The sequence below is a fragment of the Lupinus angustifolius genome, unplaced genomic scaffold, assembly GCF_001865875.1.
Source record: "Lupinus angustifolius cultivar Tanjil unplaced genomic scaffold, LupAngTanjil_v1.0 Scaffold_9_171, whole genome shotgun sequence".
NCBI classification, from domain to species: Eukaryota; Viridiplantae; Streptophyta; class Magnoliopsida; order Fabales; family Fabaceae; genus Lupinus; species Lupinus angustifolius.
The window spans coordinates 61,964-82,095 of record NW_017718268.1 but is presented as its reverse complement, the minus strand read 5'-3'; the positions used below and the strand labels follow the sequence as shown (position 1 = coordinate 82,095).

The following is a 20,132-nucleotide window of genomic DNA, read 5'->3' as shown; positions in this document are numbered from 1 at the left end:
TTTTTATTTATTTATTGTATTTGTTTTTTTTTCTTTTTTCATAAATTAGTAATATGTTTATATATATATCTATAGGGGTTTGTTAACATGATCTCACCTCAATTTATGAAAGAATAGGATAGCAATATGTACCCTAATATTATGACAAAAATATCCTTATTGCTTAATTAAAAAAAGACACACATCAATGTTATTTTAGTAAACAACATTTATTAAAATTAAAAAAATAACGAAATCATTTTTTTCTTACCCCAAACCTATCTCATTAAGCAATTTCCTCCTAATGCACTCACATATATCTCATTGCATCTTTCTCTCAATTTCTTCAATATTTTTCTTCTTAAATCTCCTTCATCTTTATCCATTTCTTAAGCTCATGTCCTCTTAGAGAAGAAACATTTCTCTCTAAACACAAGCACTTCCATCCACCGCGAAATAGAGCCGTCACAACTATTTCTGTTTCGCCGCAACCGCGAAATGGAGTGTCGCCGCTGTGAAATGGATTGCCACCACCACTGTGAAACTGAGTGTCGCTCCACTGCAAAACAGAGAACCACCACAACTGCGACAAAACAGAGCCATCTCCGCCACACCCAAACCCTCAATCTCTCTCAAACCCTCAATCTAATTTCATTATGAGTTCTCAAACACATTTTCATAATATAATGACATAAGAAGAAAGTGATGGTTGGCCTATGGAACTTCTTAGATATTCAGATTCGGTAAGTGGAGAAGATGAAACTCAAGAGCTACAAAATGATCTAGTTGAAAACAATAATGAGTCAGTTCCTTTTAAAGGGCAAAATTTCAATTCTGATGAAATTGCTCACAATTTTTACTCTTTATTTGCAAAGAATTGTGGTTTTTCGATTAAACGAAGGTCACACCTAAAAACACATCAAGAATAATATTGAGGATATTTACAAAAAAGAGTTTATTTGTTACTGTGCTAGTATTGCTAAACAACAAAAAGTTGTTGAAGTAGAAAGACAAAGAAGACGGAAAAGTTCAAGATGTAAATGTAGTGCAAAGTTGATTATTACTAAAAGAACAATTGGCTTCGAGGATGGTCACATATTTGAGTTCATAAATTAGTTAAAACAATGTTTTTACCTTATGGTTATCATGTAAAAATCTAATTTGTGAATCACTAAATTGTTTTCGTGTGTTTAGTTTCGAAGCTTTCGAAGTCGGACAACCAACCCACTCTCTCATAAAGGAAATCAAGCGCGAGAATCTAAGGTGAGGGATAATACATCGTGACATAGTGGTGTCCGAATATGACACCCGAATCTTCTAAACTATCTCAAAAGTTTGGAGTTATATTTGTGTATTAAGAAAACCCATACTTAATCAATTATTTTGTGTGCTTGGATTTTGTACGAATACTTTCTTAAGTTGTATGATTAGGATAGCTTAAAATATCAAGTATTGTGGTGGCTATCCATGAAGGAACACCACTCGAGAAACTAAAATGCACTAGGATAGAAAATAGCAGAGAGTTTCGATCTGGTAGCACAAAAGGGCGAGGAAAATGGTCTTAGTAACTGGACCACCTCGCCCGAGCGAGCCAGCCTCGCCTGGGTGAGGGAGAAACATAGAAGAATGGTTCCAAATAGCGCTTGGGCGAGGGCCAAACAACTTGTTTTGGGCGTTTTTGGTGCCCGGACGATCGTACCTCGCACGGGCAAGTCCAAATAGGCATTTTGACTAGTTTTTGGTGGAATTTTAGCTTGAGCGACAATCCCCTCGCTCAAGCGAGAACCATGCAGGAAATTAAGTCTGTCTTCATGAATTGGTCGTTTGATCGACAGTCTCTCGCTTGGGCGAAAGACAAACAATATTTTTGACTGATTGCGATTGTTTGATTACTTAGGCAATAGCCATAGCTTGGGTGTGAAGTGTATTTACTATTGGGAAAGACTGTGACTCAAATGATTGAATTTGGTGCCCAAAATTGACAAACTTATACAAGTACCTTTGTTCTTGCGCCTATTTAGGGCAAGGTTTCCAACTGTGATGTCGTGATTAGGGAGATGCCTCGGAAAAAATGGATTACATGATACCACGCAGCGAGGTCGTCTGACCGTAAGAGGCTTGGCCATGTGGCCGTCCAAGGGGATTCAGCGATGGTTCTTAGTGGTAGGGATGTTATTCCTCTATTTACGTGTTGACGTAAGATCGGGTCCCACAAGAAGCATTCCTCTGGGAGATGTCTTAGATGGGCCGATCATATAAAATAATGATTAAAAAATTTAATCGGCTAATCTTGGTTAGTGTGCATACTCATTATGGATAATGAAGTAGTTGAGAGGAAATTTACGGGAGACGAACAAGCCCCAAGATGTTGAGAGGGACGATGATGGCGGTGGTTCGTCAGCAAAGTCTTGAGGGTGAGTCTAGATGATACGAGTTCCTTGTATTCTAGGATGAGGTATTATGTTTGTTCGATCAGACAGTTCTCACAGTGCAAACTAGACGATCTCTAACAACCCTTCTTCGCAACCAGGATCAATAAGATGGATGCCCAGAAAGTGTTTGATACGACACCGTCCTGGAATGGACAGTTCTATGGAACAGATCGATTATATATCCTTGCGAGGAATAATTTTGGTGCGTTCAAATCGGCTTGTTATGGGACCTGTACTCTTTGTTATTTTCAAATAGTATATTGGGAGGATATTGGTGAAAGGATGGATGAAACAAGCATAACATTCATACATTGAGATTATGGACTTTGATCCTCATAATCTGAGATTATAACATCGTTCATCATTGTGCATTTTTATATGTGATGTATATATTGTGTTTATTATATGTGTCTGTCTAGATGTGATATTCCGTGTAATTCCATGTCGTCAATGATAATATTCATTAGATGTCTTACTCCCTCTTCTTTCTGTTTGTCTTTAGATCGCGTTTTGTTCAGATGGATCGTTCTGCGAGGATTCAAAGTTACTGCTTCTCGATGTCCCAGGAGGGGGCATGGGAGATTGAGGGAGATCGATACACCTACATAAGCCCTTGCGACTTAGATCTATGTAGGGTACTTTTTGATGTGTTGGATGTCTCAGCCTTTTGTGTAATTTCAGTTTGGGCGAATATTTCTTCCGCCTTGTATTTCGTACATATATTTTCCGTTATTAAATGAAGTATTATTCAAAGTTATATTGTGTTATTTTTTGTTGGTAACAGTTTTTGATTTTCCGCAAAGTATGTTACTTAAAGTGATGTCGCGGAAAAGAAACGAATATAAAGATGATAAGTTTAAGTTACATTATTCAAAAAAAACTTTTACCATCTTTTGGCATTATATTTATGGAGTAATTTCCGGGGCGTTACAATGTGTATAAGATAGAAGAACCAAATATAAATACTCAATGAGCACTTGGCTCATGTGTGTGGTAGAGCTTGTAATCATCATTCTCTAATAATTTCATGGTAGCCGCTCAATGCTCTCAGAGATGTAGGCACAATTGGTCGAACCCCATTACCAAATTCTCTTGTTTTTTTCTTCTATTTATTTTATGCACTTTATTTGATTACTTGTGACAAATGCTGCGCAAAAATAAGATCTAGTATGAAGAAGTTAGTGTTTATCCATTTTCTTAGGAGTAGATTAATTATGTAGTATTTTGGTAGATTGCTATTAATATTCTATCAATTGTTGCCTTCATTCTTACTCATCCCTTCATAGAAACCATGTATTGTCCACATCATACTTACACTCATCCACCATCACCTTTTACCCATTGTATGACCTATATTATCACTAACATTCTCATTACATCTCATCACCTCAGTCTCATTTTCCTTCATTTCCACAACGGCTAACACCACAACCACCCAAAAACCACCATCATAACCATATTATATGTCCCATCAAATCTATTATCATCACTCTCATGCTTGGACAAAGTATTTCAATACTAGTGGAAGGAAGTAATACTATAACAATGTCACTAAATAGTATATATGGGAAATTCTTCAACCAACACCCCTAAACTTCTATCGTTTTAGATCACAACAACCACAATTGTCCATCCGCCAATTACATATATCTTTACCGAGATAAGAGAGTTAGTACTTCAGTTACAATAAGATCTAGTATACAAACATAAGGATGCAGATAATAACAAATGAGGTGGAGAATAAAAAAAGCAATGAATTATTTGGATATGAGCCATCAAAGTAGCACCATATGACATCTTTGTTTCTAAAACATTTGTCTGAGACATTAGAAAAAAATGAAAAATCACTTACCAGCTCACTAATGACTAGAACATTGAGTTCAAGGAAGCCTTCAGCCCTTAATAAGGATGAAGATGGTTGTGTTACCACCAAGGAACTTCGGACTATAATGCAATCACCCGAACAGAACCATCAAGACAGAATTACAGGACACAACAAACGAGGTTGATGTTGATGCCAATGGTACAATTGATTTCCAAAATTCTTCAACTTGGTGGTGCGCAAGATGAAAGACATCGATTCAGATGAGAAGCTTAAGGAAACTTTCCATGTATTTGACAAGGATCTGAATGGTTCTGTTTCTACAGTAGAGCTTCACAATATTATGACAAATCTTGGTAAGAAGGTGACTGATGAAGAACCAAAAATATTTAAGGGAATAGAGGGTGTTTTTGCATTTGGAATTTTGATTAGAAAAGAAAAAGTGAAGGAGAAAAAAGGAAGCGTTCTATGAATGTTTTGTGGTAGAAGGAAATATTTTGAATCAAACGTGGTTCCCTACTGTTACAATAAATTGGAAAGACAATATACAATCTTGGTCATTCACAAAATGCACAAATGCATGTATACCACTAGATGAGGGTGTGATCCGAGCTAAACCATTTCCACCTCTCACACAATACCATGTATACACATATTACACATTACAAAAAGCACAATGTGTGTGCTTCTCTAATCTGGAAAATTCCAGTCATTAATAACAAATGTTGGCATCCTAACTTATTATATCTCTAGGGCCAATTTAGAAGGTAAGGACAAAGAAAATTTATGTGAGGAAGGTAATGAAATGTCTTCAAATTTAATGAGTCAACTCAATGGATCTCTTGAGCTATCATCCAACCTTGAGGACAAGATTGATTTTAAAGAGTTCGATAATAATAAAATGTTTATTATGATATTTGTTATGAAATTTATTATAAAAGGAATATGATATGATAGTTAATTATTTAATTTAATTAAATAATTGATATTTCTAAAATGTTTTAGTGTTGTATGATGATGACAGTTATGTGGTCATCATCATATTATGTTTTCTTCATTCTCTTTAAATAATATATTGTTCATCCATAATATGAATGAATCAAATGTGAAAAAATTAATGTTTACCTATTTTCTTAGGAGTAGATTAATTCTATAGTACTCTTGGTAGATTGCTATTAGCACTCTATCATTAGATACTTGTATTAAGTTAAAAATATCTATCATTTGTGATGCTAAAGAAAATAAATGACTTTCTTCTTATGAACTAAATTAAATTAGGTCACATACTCCTTATTAGTGTTTGTTCTCAATTATCAAATTCCAAATTAGCTTAGAAACATTTTATAAATATCATTTGTGCTAATATCCATACTTGCTTGAGAGACACAAGGTTCTAAAAAATTTTAAAGGGAAAGAACAACCATAATCAAATTCATTTGCATAGATAAAGATAGCTTTCTATTTATGCGATTCTTAATCATAAATCTAATAAAGGGGTCGCCCTTTTAAGCATTCAAATGAGTCTATCACTATAATATCATGTATGGTTTTAATTCAGACACTATTGACCACAACATGTGGTGAGCATCATTTAGATTTCTCAAGTTTATCCTAACCCTATTATTTAATGCACCAATATCTTCAATTAAAAAATGAGTCAATTTTTGGGAGTGACATATAAATTGTATAGCGAAAATGGTTTAAGGATCTCTAATCTGGGGTTAGGCTTTACGACATTGCATAAAGGCCAAAAATAAGTATAGAAATCATCTCCAATATCAGACCTTCTGATTTTGAGATGTGAATGTATGAATAACCTTTTAATATTTTAATTTATTTAATTAAAAAATCAAAATATCTAGACTATTAATTATTTTTTGATACCATATTTCAGAATTTGGATCCAATATTAAAATCTTTAATACTGAAAACGATCACAATCCAAAAAAAAATGAGAGCCATAATCATTCATAGTCCATGTCTGAAAGGAAGCTTTCATTACTCCAAAAGGCTTTGGATTCTAAACTTAAATATGTTACTTCCACATACCTTAAGCTAAAGGGGAACAACCCTAAAGCACTAATATGAATTCTTACTGTTGTAAAATCTATAATTATTTAATATACACTATAACTAGCAATGGCATACGATTAAGATTTTTGAAGTACATTTTAATATCAATTTTTTATCAACTAATATTATTAAAGAAAAAATAAATTAAATTAAGTAATGAACAACAAAACAAGGAGTGAATATGATTTTCAAATCTATAATTCAAGGGGTTGGATAAAAAGTAATAAGCAATTTCCAGTTGATTCCAACAAAATAGAAACATCATAATATGGCTTTTCCCCTTGTAACTAAAATTAAATTAGGTCAAACATATCAAATAATTAAATTAGGCACATTTCTCTCTCAATAGGATTAAATATTTACTCTTAATAAATGCAACAAAAAAAAAAACTGTTTATTTTATTACCGGATTCCAAACGAGGTTGAAACCAGTTTATAAGCATATTTGAAATCCACTACCCTTCTCCCTAGCAATGTTTTGTTTCTCTCTTATCTCTCACATTCTCACTTTCTCCCTCAACGCTTCATTCTTCAGAGAAACACCAACGAAGATAGCCATAGCCACACTCCAAAACCTAACATATCAATCTTTCAATATAGCCAAAAGCTTTGGATTCCTTCAATACAAGAATCCATGGCTTCCGCACACTGTTGATTGATTGCTACATTCTTCGATCTGAATCGCCGCTTCTGTATCCCTCCTCTGCTCATTTCGTCAAATCCGAAGGTTTTTCGTCTCTCTCTCTCTCTCTCTATTTTCTCAGTTTTTGATGTTTTTTGTCGACTTTAAAGCCTTGTGGTTTTGATCTGAGGGATAGAACAGTTACAATTAGGCGTTGTTTGTAGTTTTTGTTGATATTTATGCTGTGTTTTGAAACCCTAGGTTTTGTGGAATTTGGTGCGGTTTTGATTTTCCTGTGTGTGTGGCTGCCTCATGCTATTGAGTTGAAATTTTCATGCCGCCGGAACCAATACCTTGGGATCGGAAGGAATTCTTCAAGGAGAGGAAGCAGGAGAGGTCCGAATCTCTAGGCTCTTCGGCGAGATGGCGAGACTCGTCCTATCATCATGGCTCCCACGACTTCAATCGATGGGGATCTGCCGATTTTCGCAGACCGGCCGGTGAGCTTCCAGTCATTCTGATCATAGATATTTTTGTTATGAATTTATGCTTAGTGAACATATTGGTTCCTTACTGGTTTTATTTTGGAAGAAATTAGTGTTAGAATGGTTTATATGTTTTGTAGCATAGCATGTTTAGATTTTATTGCTTCTGAGAAAAAAATTTCTTACAGAACTCTTTCAATAAGATTTTGATTATAAGCTGTTTTAAAGTGTAAATAAGTTAATAGAGGTTAACTTTTTTCTTTATGAATTTTTGAAGATTTGGGTCTCTATGTGGTGTCGGAATGTTGCTTTTCTACATTGCACTTTTGTGGATGTGAGATGATATACTTTTGTTGTGTTGGTTATTTTTTCTTATTTTGTTCAAATACTGTCTGAAGGTCATGGTAAGCAGAGTGGTTGGCACCTGTTGCCTGAAGAATCTGGTCGTGGGTACTCATATTCTCGGTCTTGTGACAAGATGCTGGACGATGATAACTGTCGGCCAGTGGTGTCTCGAGATGGAAAATATAACAGGAGCAGTAAGGAAAATAGGGGATCATTTGGCCAGAGAGATTGGAGAGAACGTTCTTGGGAAACTTCCAATGGCTCTCAGAACTTATCCACAAGGCAACTGGATGCAAATAATGTCCAGAGGTCAGCTGTTGACATGCTGACATATTCCTCTCGTCCACATGCCGACTTTGTTAACACTTGGGAACAACATCACTTGGAAGACCAGCATGATAAAATGGGCGGTCTCAATGGGTTGAGTACAGGCCGGAGATGTGATAAGGATAGTTCTCTGGGTTCAATTGACTGGAAGCCACTTAAATGGACACGTTCTGGAAGCTTGTCTTCAAGAGGCTCAGATTTTAGCCACTCGAGTAGCACAAGGAGCTTCAGAGCTGCAGATTCTTATGAAGGAAAGGCTGAGTTGCCTCATAAAAATGCAGCTGCTATTGAGTCGCATTCAGGGGAAGGTGCTGCTTGTGTGACATCTTCTGTTCCATCTGAAGACACAGATTCGAGGAAGAAGCCTAGGCTAAAGTGGGGTGAGGGACTTGCAAAGTTTGAGAAGAAGAAAGTTGAGGGTCCTGATGAAATTTCAAGTAAAAATGACCCTATCGTGTCTATTACTAATCTTGAACCTTGTAATGCTCTTTGTCCCAGCGTAGTAGATACAAGCCCAAAAGTTATAGGATTTTCAGGTTGTGCATCTCCTACCACTCCATCTTCTGTTGCCTGCAGTTCATCACCAGGTATGTTGTTGGCTTTCTGTCAATGTTCATAATCCGTTTAGCCCTATGGTGCAAGTGGTATGGTATAAGAACATGGCGACATAACTTCTAGAAGTTTTTTACTACTTGTAGAGTTATAGTGAAGTAACATCTGACTTATGAGAGTGTTTATCTTGATATTTCATATGATATTGTATGATTGTAGTGAATAGTAATCTTGTATTTGGTGAGGCAAATTTATTCATGTCAACGTTAGTTGTCAGCGTGTTTTGTTTTGATAATTTTGGGGCAAATAATTTTCTCTTTATTTTTGAAAAAGCTCTCAGGGAATTCTATTTTATTATGAGCGGTGTCCAACGTAAAATAAGCTAATCCAGACACTATTTACAAAGCAATTCCCTTCAATGTATTACACGTTTACCAAATTCCTTTCATCTTGTTGCAGGTGTGGATGATAAATTATTTGTAAAAGCTGCAAATGTGGACATTAGTAATTTAGAGAAGTTGGATACTGACTCATTGACTAGTTTGGGTTCTTCACTTAATGAGTTGCTATGTTTTGATGATTTGAGCTCTATGGATTCTAGTCTAGGAAGATCCACATCCACTGCAATGAATAAGTTGCTGATATGGAAAGCTGACGTTTCGAAGGTATTGGAGGTGACTGAAACTGAAATTGATTCACTTGAAAATGAATTGAAGTCACTAAAATCTGAATCTGAGGGTAGATTTCCATGTCCTGCTGCAGCTGGCTCCTTGCTGGTATGCTACAATGCAAAACCTTGTGAGGGACATGTTGGAGGCACTGACAAGGTTGCTCGTCCAGAGCCAGTGCAAATTGTTTCTTCTGTTGACCCTAATATGGAGAAGATGCCATTTTCAACTAGTTTGCATACTATACATGATAATGGCAAGGAAGAGGATATTGATAGTCCTGGAACAGCAACATCGAAATTTATAGAGCCTCCGTCTTTGATAAATGCAGTTTCCTTGTGTGATGTGGGTAGGAATGATATTTGTGCTGGAGATTTGGATGGTGTTCAGTCTACAGACAGGCAATGCTTAATTCCCTGCAGTCGAAAGCAAGTTGCTAGTGTATCTGCTCGTGGTGATGATAGTGCTATGGGGGGTGGCATGGATGCTAATACTGGTGCAAGCTTATCTTCTATAACTGAGGATATTTTATATAACACAATTCTTTCTTCCAATAAAGAATGTGCAAACAGAGCATATGAAGTATTTGCTAAGTTGTTGCCCAAACAATGTGGCAAAATTGGTAATATTGAAGCTAGCAGTGGTTCACATAATAGTTCATTCATGGAAAGATTTGCTGCGAAAAAGCAGTTTGCAAGATTTAAGGAGAGAGTTATAACACTGAAGTTTAAAGCCTTGCATCACCTGTGGAAAGAAGATATGTGCATACTGTCTATAAGGAAATACCGCCCTAAATCTCACAAGAAAGTTGAATTAGGTGTGCGAACTGTCAGTAGTGGTCAAAAGAACCGTTCCTCTATTCGTTCTCGTTTTCCTTTGCCTGGTATGGAAATTATTCTTTTAACAGTTGTTGTGCTAAACATGTGACAGTGATTTTACTATGTATTTCTCTGCATAATTAGGTCAGCTAGGAGATTTTGCTTTTCTCTGATTCATGTGGCAATGTATACTTTGTTTACAGAAATTGGGAAACATAAATAATTTACTATTTTTCCTATTGGTGGCTAGGTTTTGTAATGACGTAGACTCTTACATTCTTGATAATTTGGTTTTTCATAGAGTTTAATGCCAACATTTGGTCCATTTAGCTGACCACACTTAGTAGGATAAGGGTTGTCTGATGTTATTTTGATACCTTGTATTCCATGGATGTGTTATCACATGCAGCTTGCTTGGTAAACTGTATTCCTTCGGAGCTCAGCACTAAAAATACTGTGGCTTGTGAAGAGAAGTAATCAAATGGATTTCTTTGTTAGTTAATTGCTAATTACAGTGTAATATTTGACTGTCAAAAAGGTTATAGAAGTGTAGTGGATTGGTATTGTACTGAACCTAAGTTCAAAATATTTATAAAAACACACAACTCATGTTTAATTGAAATAAAAGGTACATTTCAATATAATCAATAAATAAATAATAGCAGAAGTTTATATTCGAATTTAATATGATTATATAGTTTATGTATTTAAAACTTAATTATAATTATGTATTAATATTACAAAAAACATATTGTGGGTAAGCCTGGTGCAACAATAAGGTTGTTTGCCTTGTGACATGGAGGTTACAGGTTCAAATCCTGGAAATAATCTCTTCGCTTGCAAGGGTAAGGCTGTGTATATCAACCTCCCAGACACCATTAGGTGGGAGCCTCGTGTACTGGGCCACCCTTTATTACAATAAATGTATTATTGAAATAGTGATGCACAAATTTATAGTTAACTGTCTATAACAAAAATTATGAGGACAACACAAATAGTCAATGCCCATAACTAGAAAGTAAAGAATCAAGAAAAAAGTAAAAAGGATATGAACCCTATTCACGTTAGGAAAGAGCTAGTGCAAAGTCAGAAGGTGTAAACTATTTATAGCCATTTGCAATAAATGCCAAGACTAGGGACTTGGCTGATATAAAGACACTGCAAAACAAAACAAAAAAAGAAGTTAGAAAGCCATAGGACTTCAACAAAAAATGAAAGAAAAGATTGCTGTGCTGAAACAGAAAGCCATTTGAAGCTGAGGAAAACGTGTGGTGATATTGTCTGGAAAGGGAGAGGCATAGCCAGAAAGGGTGTTTTTTAACCTAAAGGGGTGGGCTTGATCGTGAAATGCATGGGCTTCCTGAATTCGGCTGGGATACAGAACAGAGATGTGCCTGTGGGGAATAGAGGTTGCTCCTCTTGCTATTCAAGCTGTGATGCAATTTTGCAGCTATTATGACCACTAAGCTTAAATGTATATGTACTGGTTTCAGGTAGGGACGGAGGCAGCGTCGCTATTGACGACTCTGTGTCAGTCATGTTGAGTGATTGACATGCTTAACATCTTTTCACTGATATCATCCAAATCAAACACTTGATCTTTGTTATATATGTTGTGTGGAAGCCTTTTAGGATGCTGTTCTAGTGAGTTATATTATTTACTCATTTATCAACTAGAATAAAGAAAGAATGACATATTAGTGTAGACTAAGAAGTTTGCTAATATAAAACACTCATTTTAGGTTGCTCTATGACTCTGTCTCAAATCTCTATGAGACGAACATCTCCTACAATCTTTTTCAAATATTTTTGAGTTTTGATTATGAATTCTTGGTTCAACAATTTATTCCGTTACGTTCTATGATACCTTTCTGGTGTTCAGTACTTGGATTCTCTGTGGGTTTCGTTAGTAGATATGCCAAAGGGATTGGATTTGTAGATCTTGGGTTTTATATTTCATCTTTATTTTTTGCTTAAGTTTATGGTTTTTTAGCCTATTAATATTGCCATTTCTTCCATTGATAATTTTTTTTCCAATATGATGTAAATAAGAGTCATAGCTGTGTACCCCTTTGAAGTTGAACAACCGAATGTTGGGGCATGATATGCTTTCTGGTGGTTTCTTCGGTAGTAGATAATTAGATATGCTAGAGGGATGGTGCATCATGTGTTTGATTTTATTACTTTTATCTTCAGTTTTGCTATTCATTACCCTAAAAGTAATGGTTGAAAAATCTGAAAACTAAATTTTTATTGGGAAATGGTGCATTTAATAAATTAAGAAATGATGTATTCATTCTTCCAATAAAAGTTTACTCCTTTTTTATTTCTTAAGTTTTGCCCTACGGGCAATGTTTAGCAAAATCATTTTGTTTTTTGGTTGTTTAGTTTATGGAGATTTTTCACTAGTTAATATCTCAATTTCTTTCCATTAATAAATTTCTCCTCTTATGAAGTAATTAAGAGGCATTGCCACATAGTCCAAGTGGAACAACTGAATGTTGAGGCACAGTATTCTTGTAATATTTAGGGCAGAGAAAGCTAGGTGTTGGAAATTGCACGATAATTTTTTTTGTCCTATAGTGAAAAATGTATTGCATTGTTAAATCATAAATGTTCATTTTACTACCTTCGAATAATTTCTAAGTTAGTGTATCTTTGAGGTTAAAAGGTTTTGGCAATTTGCTTTTAATAAAGCAAATGGACTTTCATAGTTAATCACAACTTGGTCCTATGTGGTTCTGTTTGTTTCGTCTCTAAAACATTTGGTTGAATTTGGTGACAACTTTTGTGTTCTTGAACTTATACTTTAATTCACTTGAAATTAAAGGAAAAGCAGCTGCCTATAAGAACTGACACGTACTTGGTTATTGTTGTTGTTGTTGTTGTTTTGTATCCTTGTGGTGGAGTCATAATGTATTTGTGCTTCCTTAGTAGTAGCTAGCAATCAATGTAAACATGCATCATTAGAAGAATTGACATAACTAGGATATTATATCCTAAGGTTTTCTCTCTTGAATTTAAGTTGAGGTTTGCTATTGTGTTATCAAATTTAGAATATTTATGATTTAAATCCGGTTGATGGTAAAGTACTTTGGACTTTGGTTAGGCCAGCTGCAGCTAGTGGATAATTTTAAAATGGCTGACAAAAGATATCCTCCAATGAATCTTCCTAGAAATTCATCCACCCATTTGGAAAAGAGAAAACTGTTTAAAACTCAAGATTAAGTAATAATTGTGTAACAAATATAATCTCAGATTTGTTAACTTTAAGTGGTAGGAGGGCTTATATGAAGATTTGTATAAGGATATAGCCTTATTTATAATAAAAATGTTATCAGATGAGAAAAGAGAAGTACTGAAGAATAGTTTAAGCCATTCTCACAGAAAACGAAAAACAAACAACTAAAGACTAGGTGGCAGGGCCATGCAACATAGCATGGCACCCACGCCACTAAAAAATCCATGTCTAGAGCACAAAATAGGGACCCTATCCCAAAGGAAGTCTAGAGACGAAAAGGAGTCATCGAAAATTCTGTCGTTCCTTTTCAGCTATATACACCAAAGACAATAAAAATAGAACAGGTTGATAATCTCTATGCAAGCCAAAACCTCCAAACCTAGTAAGGAAGTATGCAAGACCATAAGGCAAATCCAAGACTCTCCATTGTTCCTAAACAACTTATTCCAAAGCTATTTTGCTGGTGAGCAATGTAGATGATGCCCCTTTTTGGGGGCTTGAACCATGCATCGTGAAGATATTAGGAAACGAATTGGGCAGATGTTTGTGCTTCTAGAACATGTAATTAGTGTTAATCCTAATAAGAACAACAGTCCATACAAAAGCTTTAAACTTAGAAGGAGCTTTGGACTTGTTGATGAGTTTATCCAAAATAAAACTATCTGTGTTATGAGAAAGAGTCAAGAACTTAATAAAGGATTTATTTTTGCACCGTAACTCCTTAACACCTCCGTTATGCAAAATCATGAAAAATGAAGGCTCTGAGATGTTGAGAAATACTTACACCACCACCTATACACCATTTTCCACTAGCCTGCCTCTGTTTTGAATTAGCATGGCAGCTGATTCCTTTATTTCATGCTGTTTCTGACTTTAGCCCAACTCCAACCTCTGTTTTTCTCATAGCTCCTTTGATTTGGTTCTTTCCATTGCACCACTGCAACCACTGTTTTGCACTGGTTCCTGTTTAGGTTCTCCATCCATCCTCCTTTGCTGTGATGCTATCCTTTCCTCTTGATTTCTTCATCCTACCATATCCCGTCAAGAGTAATATCAACCATCTTGGGTTGCTGGCATAGAAGGCTCAGTATCAGGCACTTCATGTTTCTATTACCTTCCAGAGGATTAACTGAACTAATAGCATCATATGACACGAATTATAGTCAATACATCAGCTGCGGCAGTCATTCTTTTATCATGAAGAATAGCATAACCGCTTGATCTTTCAATGATACTGTTTTTGCCCCTTGATGATTTCATCCTACCACATCCTCTCAAGAGGAGACTTCCTGAATGCATTTTATGATCATGTGCAACGCTTTCTGCTGTCAATGAAAGCTGCATTCAAAATCTGAAGTGATTTCACTTCACAATTCCATTTTATACCAGATGCCATCAAGTTAGTTTTGGCAGAAAATGGCTTCCTAGCTTTCCACCATCTTGCTTCTTTATTTCTCAAAACAACCAGACTTGTGATTTATGAAGTTGAACTCAACACAGTCAAAAGTTGTCTTTTGGTCAAGGAATGAAGCAATTTTCTGCAAATTTCTCTGGGAAAATATCTGTCTTATGATGTCTAAGGGTGATCATAGCCTCTTCTTTCTCAATGGCTAATGGATCTTCAACCAGCCCATTACTAGATATAAACTTCAAAATCATTTTCTCCTTCTGAATAAAATTTTGCACTGATCTTGGAACCGTGTTCCAACACACTGCAATCATAGCAAAATCCAATACTGACTTCTCTTCATCGGTAGAATCAGTAGGATCCATTTCTCACAGCTATCTGAATAAGTTTCATCATCAATATCCTGAGTAACAGTAAACATCCCAGGTTACCTCCATCAAGGGCTCACTTTCTAGCAATTGCTGGCTTTGTTTTGAGTCATGAAACTTTGTTGTTCATTGTAGTTTAAAATTTCTAGGATTAGCAAATTTTTAGTCACTATGCCTGTATTCATTGTTGTAGCTGCTGGATGACTTGTTATGTTGCCAGTGTTTTTGGATGGGGCCATGATCTGCTGCATTCTGTCTTTAACTTGTCTTTAAGTTGACCCATGACACTTGTATTTTGTAGTTGTTTGTTCTGATCTTAAACTTTTTAGCCTTTTGTTTTGATGATAACTATATTTCCTTCTCTTTCCCCCCATCATATTTGCAACAGGAAATCATCTAAGCTTCGTTCCAAAATCTGAGATTATTAATTTTGCAAGCAAACTGCTTTCAGAATCCAAAGTTAAAGTTCAGAGAAACAGCTTGAAGATGCCAGCATTAATTTTGGATCAGAAGGAGAAAATGGTTTCAAAGTTTATATCTAGAAATGGGTTAGTTGAAGATCCATTGGCTATTGAGAAAGAAAGGGCTATGATCAACCCTTGGACATCAGAAGAGACATATATTTTCCAGGAGAAATTTGCAAACTTCGGAAAAGACTTCCGGAAAATTGCTACTTTCCTTGACCACAAGACAACTGCTGACTGTGTTGAGTTCTACTACAAAAATCACAAGTCAGATTGTTTTGAGAAAATAAAAAAGCAATATGGCGGAAAGCTAGGAAACTCATTTTCTGTTAAAACTAACTTGATGACATCAGATAAAAGATGGAATTGTGAAGTGAATGCTGCTTCACTTGATATTTTGAGTGCAGCTTCAGAGATGGCGGACAGCATTCCAGTTAATCAGAAAATTCGTTCAGGAAGTCTCCTCTTGAGGGGATTAGGTAGGGTGAAATCATCAAGGGGCAAGGACAGTATCACTGAAAGATCAAGCGGTTTTGATATTCTTCATGATGAAAGAGTGACTGTTGCAGCTGATGTATTGGCTGGTATTTGTGGTTCTCTTTCATCCGAGGCTATTAGTTCCTGCACAAGCTTGGTTGATCCTGTGGAAGGTAACAGAAACATGAAGTGCCTGAGACTGAGCCCTCTATGCCAGCAACCCGAGATACCTGATGTCACTCAGGATGTTGATGACGGAATTTTTTCAGATGAGGGCTCTGAGGAAATGGATCCTACTGATTGGACAGATGAGGAGAAGGCATTGTTTCTTCAGGCTGTGTCATCTTTTGGTAAGGATTATGCTATGATTGCACAGTATGTGGGGACAAGGTCTCAAAGTCAGTGCAAAGTCTTCTTCAGCAAGGCTCGAAAGTGCCTTGGGTTGGATCTCATGCACCGCAGACCTGAAAATTCGGGATCTCAATTAAATGATCATGCAAATGGTGGCGGGAGTGACACAGATGATGCATGTGTTGTAGAGACAGGTTCAGCCAATGGCTCCGATAAGTCTGGCACTAAAACAGATGAGGAGTTGCATTCGTCTGTCATGAACACATACTGTGATGTATCTTGCCATGTGGAAGCCAGCAACATGTCAACCGACTTAAATGAATCTAAAAAAGTTATTGGGGCAGAAGTACATCATGAACATGTAAATATGGTTTCTGATGCATTTATAATTAAGGGAAAGACTAAACTGACCAATGATGGTAATGCCGTTATCTTGTACAGTTCTGATGCATCTGGTTCAGTCATGGGCCAGAAAGCTATAATTATGTCAGACAGCAAAGAAGTTGGAAAAGATAAAAAAGAAGTGGATGGTGCAGCTTCAGAGTTGGCTTCTGCTACAGAGATAATTGAACCATACCACTCTAATTCTGCTGCTGGGGTTTCTTCTATGGGTAATGAAAATGAATTGGAGGGGCGAAGAGTGTCATCACCTCAATGCCTTGTTGAAAGAGATGATAAACATGAAGCTGATACAGGTGCTTTAGCCTGTTCAAGATTGAGTTTTGATGTGGAAAGTCGGCCCGAACTGTCTATGGAAAAGCCTCATATCTCAGGGTTGTCTGTGGAGAGTCCTCATGCAGCTACAAATTCATTGTTGCAAAATGCTACCACTCCTTCTCGATGTGATAAAATAGCTAGCCAAGATCAACCGTCTTCTGCTTGTGACTTTCAGGGAAGTGGAGATAAATACTGCCATAATTCCATTAGCAATGTTGACCATCAGCTTCATAATCCTGGAGGGTTATTAGATCATGTTGAGGCTGCTAGCACCCACCAGTGTTATCCTTTGCAAGTGCCTGTTAATAAGGAAGTGAATGTGGATACAAGTTGCTGTGGTTCCTCAAAGAAGTTGCCACTTCTGACTCAAAAGATTGAACAAGCTGATGATCATTGCAAAACAAAATTGCAGTGTTTGTCAGATTCAGAAAAAACATCCAGAAATGGTGATGTGAAACTGTTCGGGAAGATACTAACCATTCCTTCGTCCACCCAGAAACCTAATTTAACCACCAAGGGAAGTGAAGAAAATGGTACCCATTATCCCATCCTGAGCAGCAACTCTTCGAATCTGAAATTTACTGGCCATCACACTGCTGATGGAAATTCCGCAGATTTGAAGTTTGATCATAATGATCATACAGGGGGCCTTGAAAATGTTCCAGTCATGAGTTATGGCTATTGGGATGGGAACAGAATACAGACCGGTTTCTCATCACTGCCTGATTCTGCCATCTTGCTTGCAAAATATCCTGCTGCATTTAGTAACTATCCAGAAGCTTCTGCAAAATCAGAGCAACAATCATTGAAGGCATTGGCCAAAATTAATGAACAACACCTTAATAACAGTGCATTTACAACTAGAAAAGTCAATGGCAACAATGGTGTGATTGATTACGAAATGTGTCGAAATAGTGATGGTCCAACAGTGAAGCCATTTGTGGTAGATGTAAAGCTCCACCAAGATGTGTTCTCAGAGATGCAGAAAAGAAATGGTTTTGAAGCTATCTCAAGTTTACAGCAACATGGAAGAGTAATGGTGGGAATAAATGGTGTTGGTGAACCGGGGACTCTTGTCGATGGTGGAGTCTTGGATCCGGTAGCAGCAATAAAAATGCATTACTCCAGCTCTAGTGGCCAGAGTGGGAGTATCACCAGAGAGGATGAATGTTGGGGAGGGAAAGAGGAGTCAGGTAGTAGTAGGTGCTCTGTATAATAGTGTTTTTGTTTATTGCTCAATACAGTGATAGGGCGATTTGTTTATTAGGTGCTTGTATTATGCAGTAGCTCTGTATTTGTTGTATTGATTGAAATACAGAAATAATCTCTTAAAAAAGTTAGAGAGGGATCATTGCCATTTTGGATCCCTTATTCCCATCACTTCTCACTTCAACAATCATCTAGCTTTTCTGATAATTGCTTGCTTTGGGCTCTAATAATGGGAAAGTGGACATTTAGTGTCCGTTTGCAAGATGAGTTCTTGAGAGGAAAGAAGGAAAAGAAAAGGCTTCAAAGCTATTTCACAAGTTTTATGACTTCCAAGCCTTTCTCTTTCTCGTGTTACCCTTTAAAAATCAACTTGCAAACAAACCATTAGTCTTTCTTTGCTTTGGTATTGAAGTTCCCATAAACTCCCTAATCCTAGTAATACTCAAGTCACCCAAATCATACGATATAGGCTCTGCTCTTGTTAGGGTTAGGATTTTGATCAAGAACATTGTATAACAAAATCATAAATTTGATGAACTCGTGGTTATGTTGTAGAAAAGGAGATGAGGATGACAAATTGTGTTTTAAAGATTAGATACACGACATTGTTACCAAAAAGAGAGAGATCTAGGTGACGGTGGCATGCAACATAACACATTAACACACCACATTGAATTGGACTATAGTAATCTCATTGCACTAAACTCTATTAAGTAATGCAGGAGCTAGTTAATATTTAATATATAATAAAAGGGGGAATGCGATATATGTCTAGATAAATTTCAATATTATGAACTTTAAGTAGGATCTTGACCAAGAGCTGACCCACATCATATAAAGATTTGGCCACTAAATGCACAAGTTTTCTTAGTTCTTACCTTTTTCATCAACATGTTGGGTTGAAACATCCTTGTAGAATTTGAAAGCACCACTCTCCCTGAATCATAAACTTAATGAATAATGTGTGTATATATTATTTGTGTTGTACAAATATTTAGAGTCACACACCTTTGAATATTATAGTCGGTGAGTGTACATTCTTGTTGGACGGGCATTCTTCTAGAAAGCTTTCCTGATTTCAAGCAATTCAGGTTAGATTCAGATTAATAGAAATCATGAAATAAATTAGCATAGAAAAATAATAAATGAGCGCCATTGTTGCTAATAGAGATGGACGATGGCGCCAAAATACAACAAAGAGATATAGATAATGAATAATCCATGGTGAGATATGATTAATGTGATTGATTATTAGATATAATAGCGGATAGTTTAATCAAAATATAATAAAGTTGTACATAATTTAATTATTTATTGATCTTTATGCATAATTTATTCCTCAAGAATTGAGAAAGTAACAAAGATAACGGAGCAACCTCGCCACCAATAGAGACGAATGGTGTAGCAACAACATAGGGAGGAAGTGAATATAACTAAGAGGTAGAGGTGACAGCTTTTGTGTTTAAAGATTAGAGATAATTTCTGTTTCAAAAATAAAGAACAGAGATATATTCGTAGGCTTAGTGTATGAGATTGATTGTTTTCAATATTTAATATACATGATAAGCCATGCTTGATATTCTTTTTGGGTACACCTGAAAGAAAGCCATGCTTGATATAAAAGAAAGGGAAATGTGATATATATTTGGATATGATAAGAGTGAAGATCTACTTATTCCAAACTTACTCTTCATCCTAGCCACCAATTCTAGTGACATCTAATGGTATAGATTTATTCACTAATTCATACTATTGGATTTCTTTAGAATTGATG

The 20,132-nt window shown here is 36.2% G+C and overlaps 1 protein-coding gene and 1 pseudogene across 3 annotated transcripts; both read left to right on the top strand.

Annotated features, from left to right (window-relative positions):
- Nucleotides 1-2,929: 2,929 nt before the first annotated feature.
- LOC109337702 lies at nt 2,930-4,705 on the top strand (annotated as a pseudogene).
- Nucleotides 4,706-6,764: 2,059 nt separating this feature from the next.
- On the top strand, nt 6,765-18,527 carry LOC109337705. Of its 3 annotated transcripts, none has more exons than XM_019574732.1 (6): nt 6,765-7,033; nt 7,190-7,428; nt 7,812-8,672; nt 9,097-10,188; nt 15,529-18,144; nt 18,202-18,527. In XM_019574732.1, exons 2-6 carry the CDS (start codon nt 7,263-7,265, stop codon nt 18,363-18,365), a joined length of 4,899 nt encoding a protein of 1,632 aa, XP_019430277.1. In that variant the 5' UTR covers nt 6,765-7,033; nt 7,190-7,262; the 3' UTR covers nt 18,366-18,527. The 3 variants fall into 3 exon arrangements, with proteins under 3 accessions (XP_019430277.1, XP_019430275.1, XP_019430274.1); XM_019574730.1 differs by having other exon boundaries at nt 15,529-16,993; nt 17,030-18,526; XM_019574729.1 differs by having other exon boundaries at nt 15,529-18,526.
- The last annotated feature ends 1,605 nt before the right edge of the window (nt 18,528-20,132 follow it).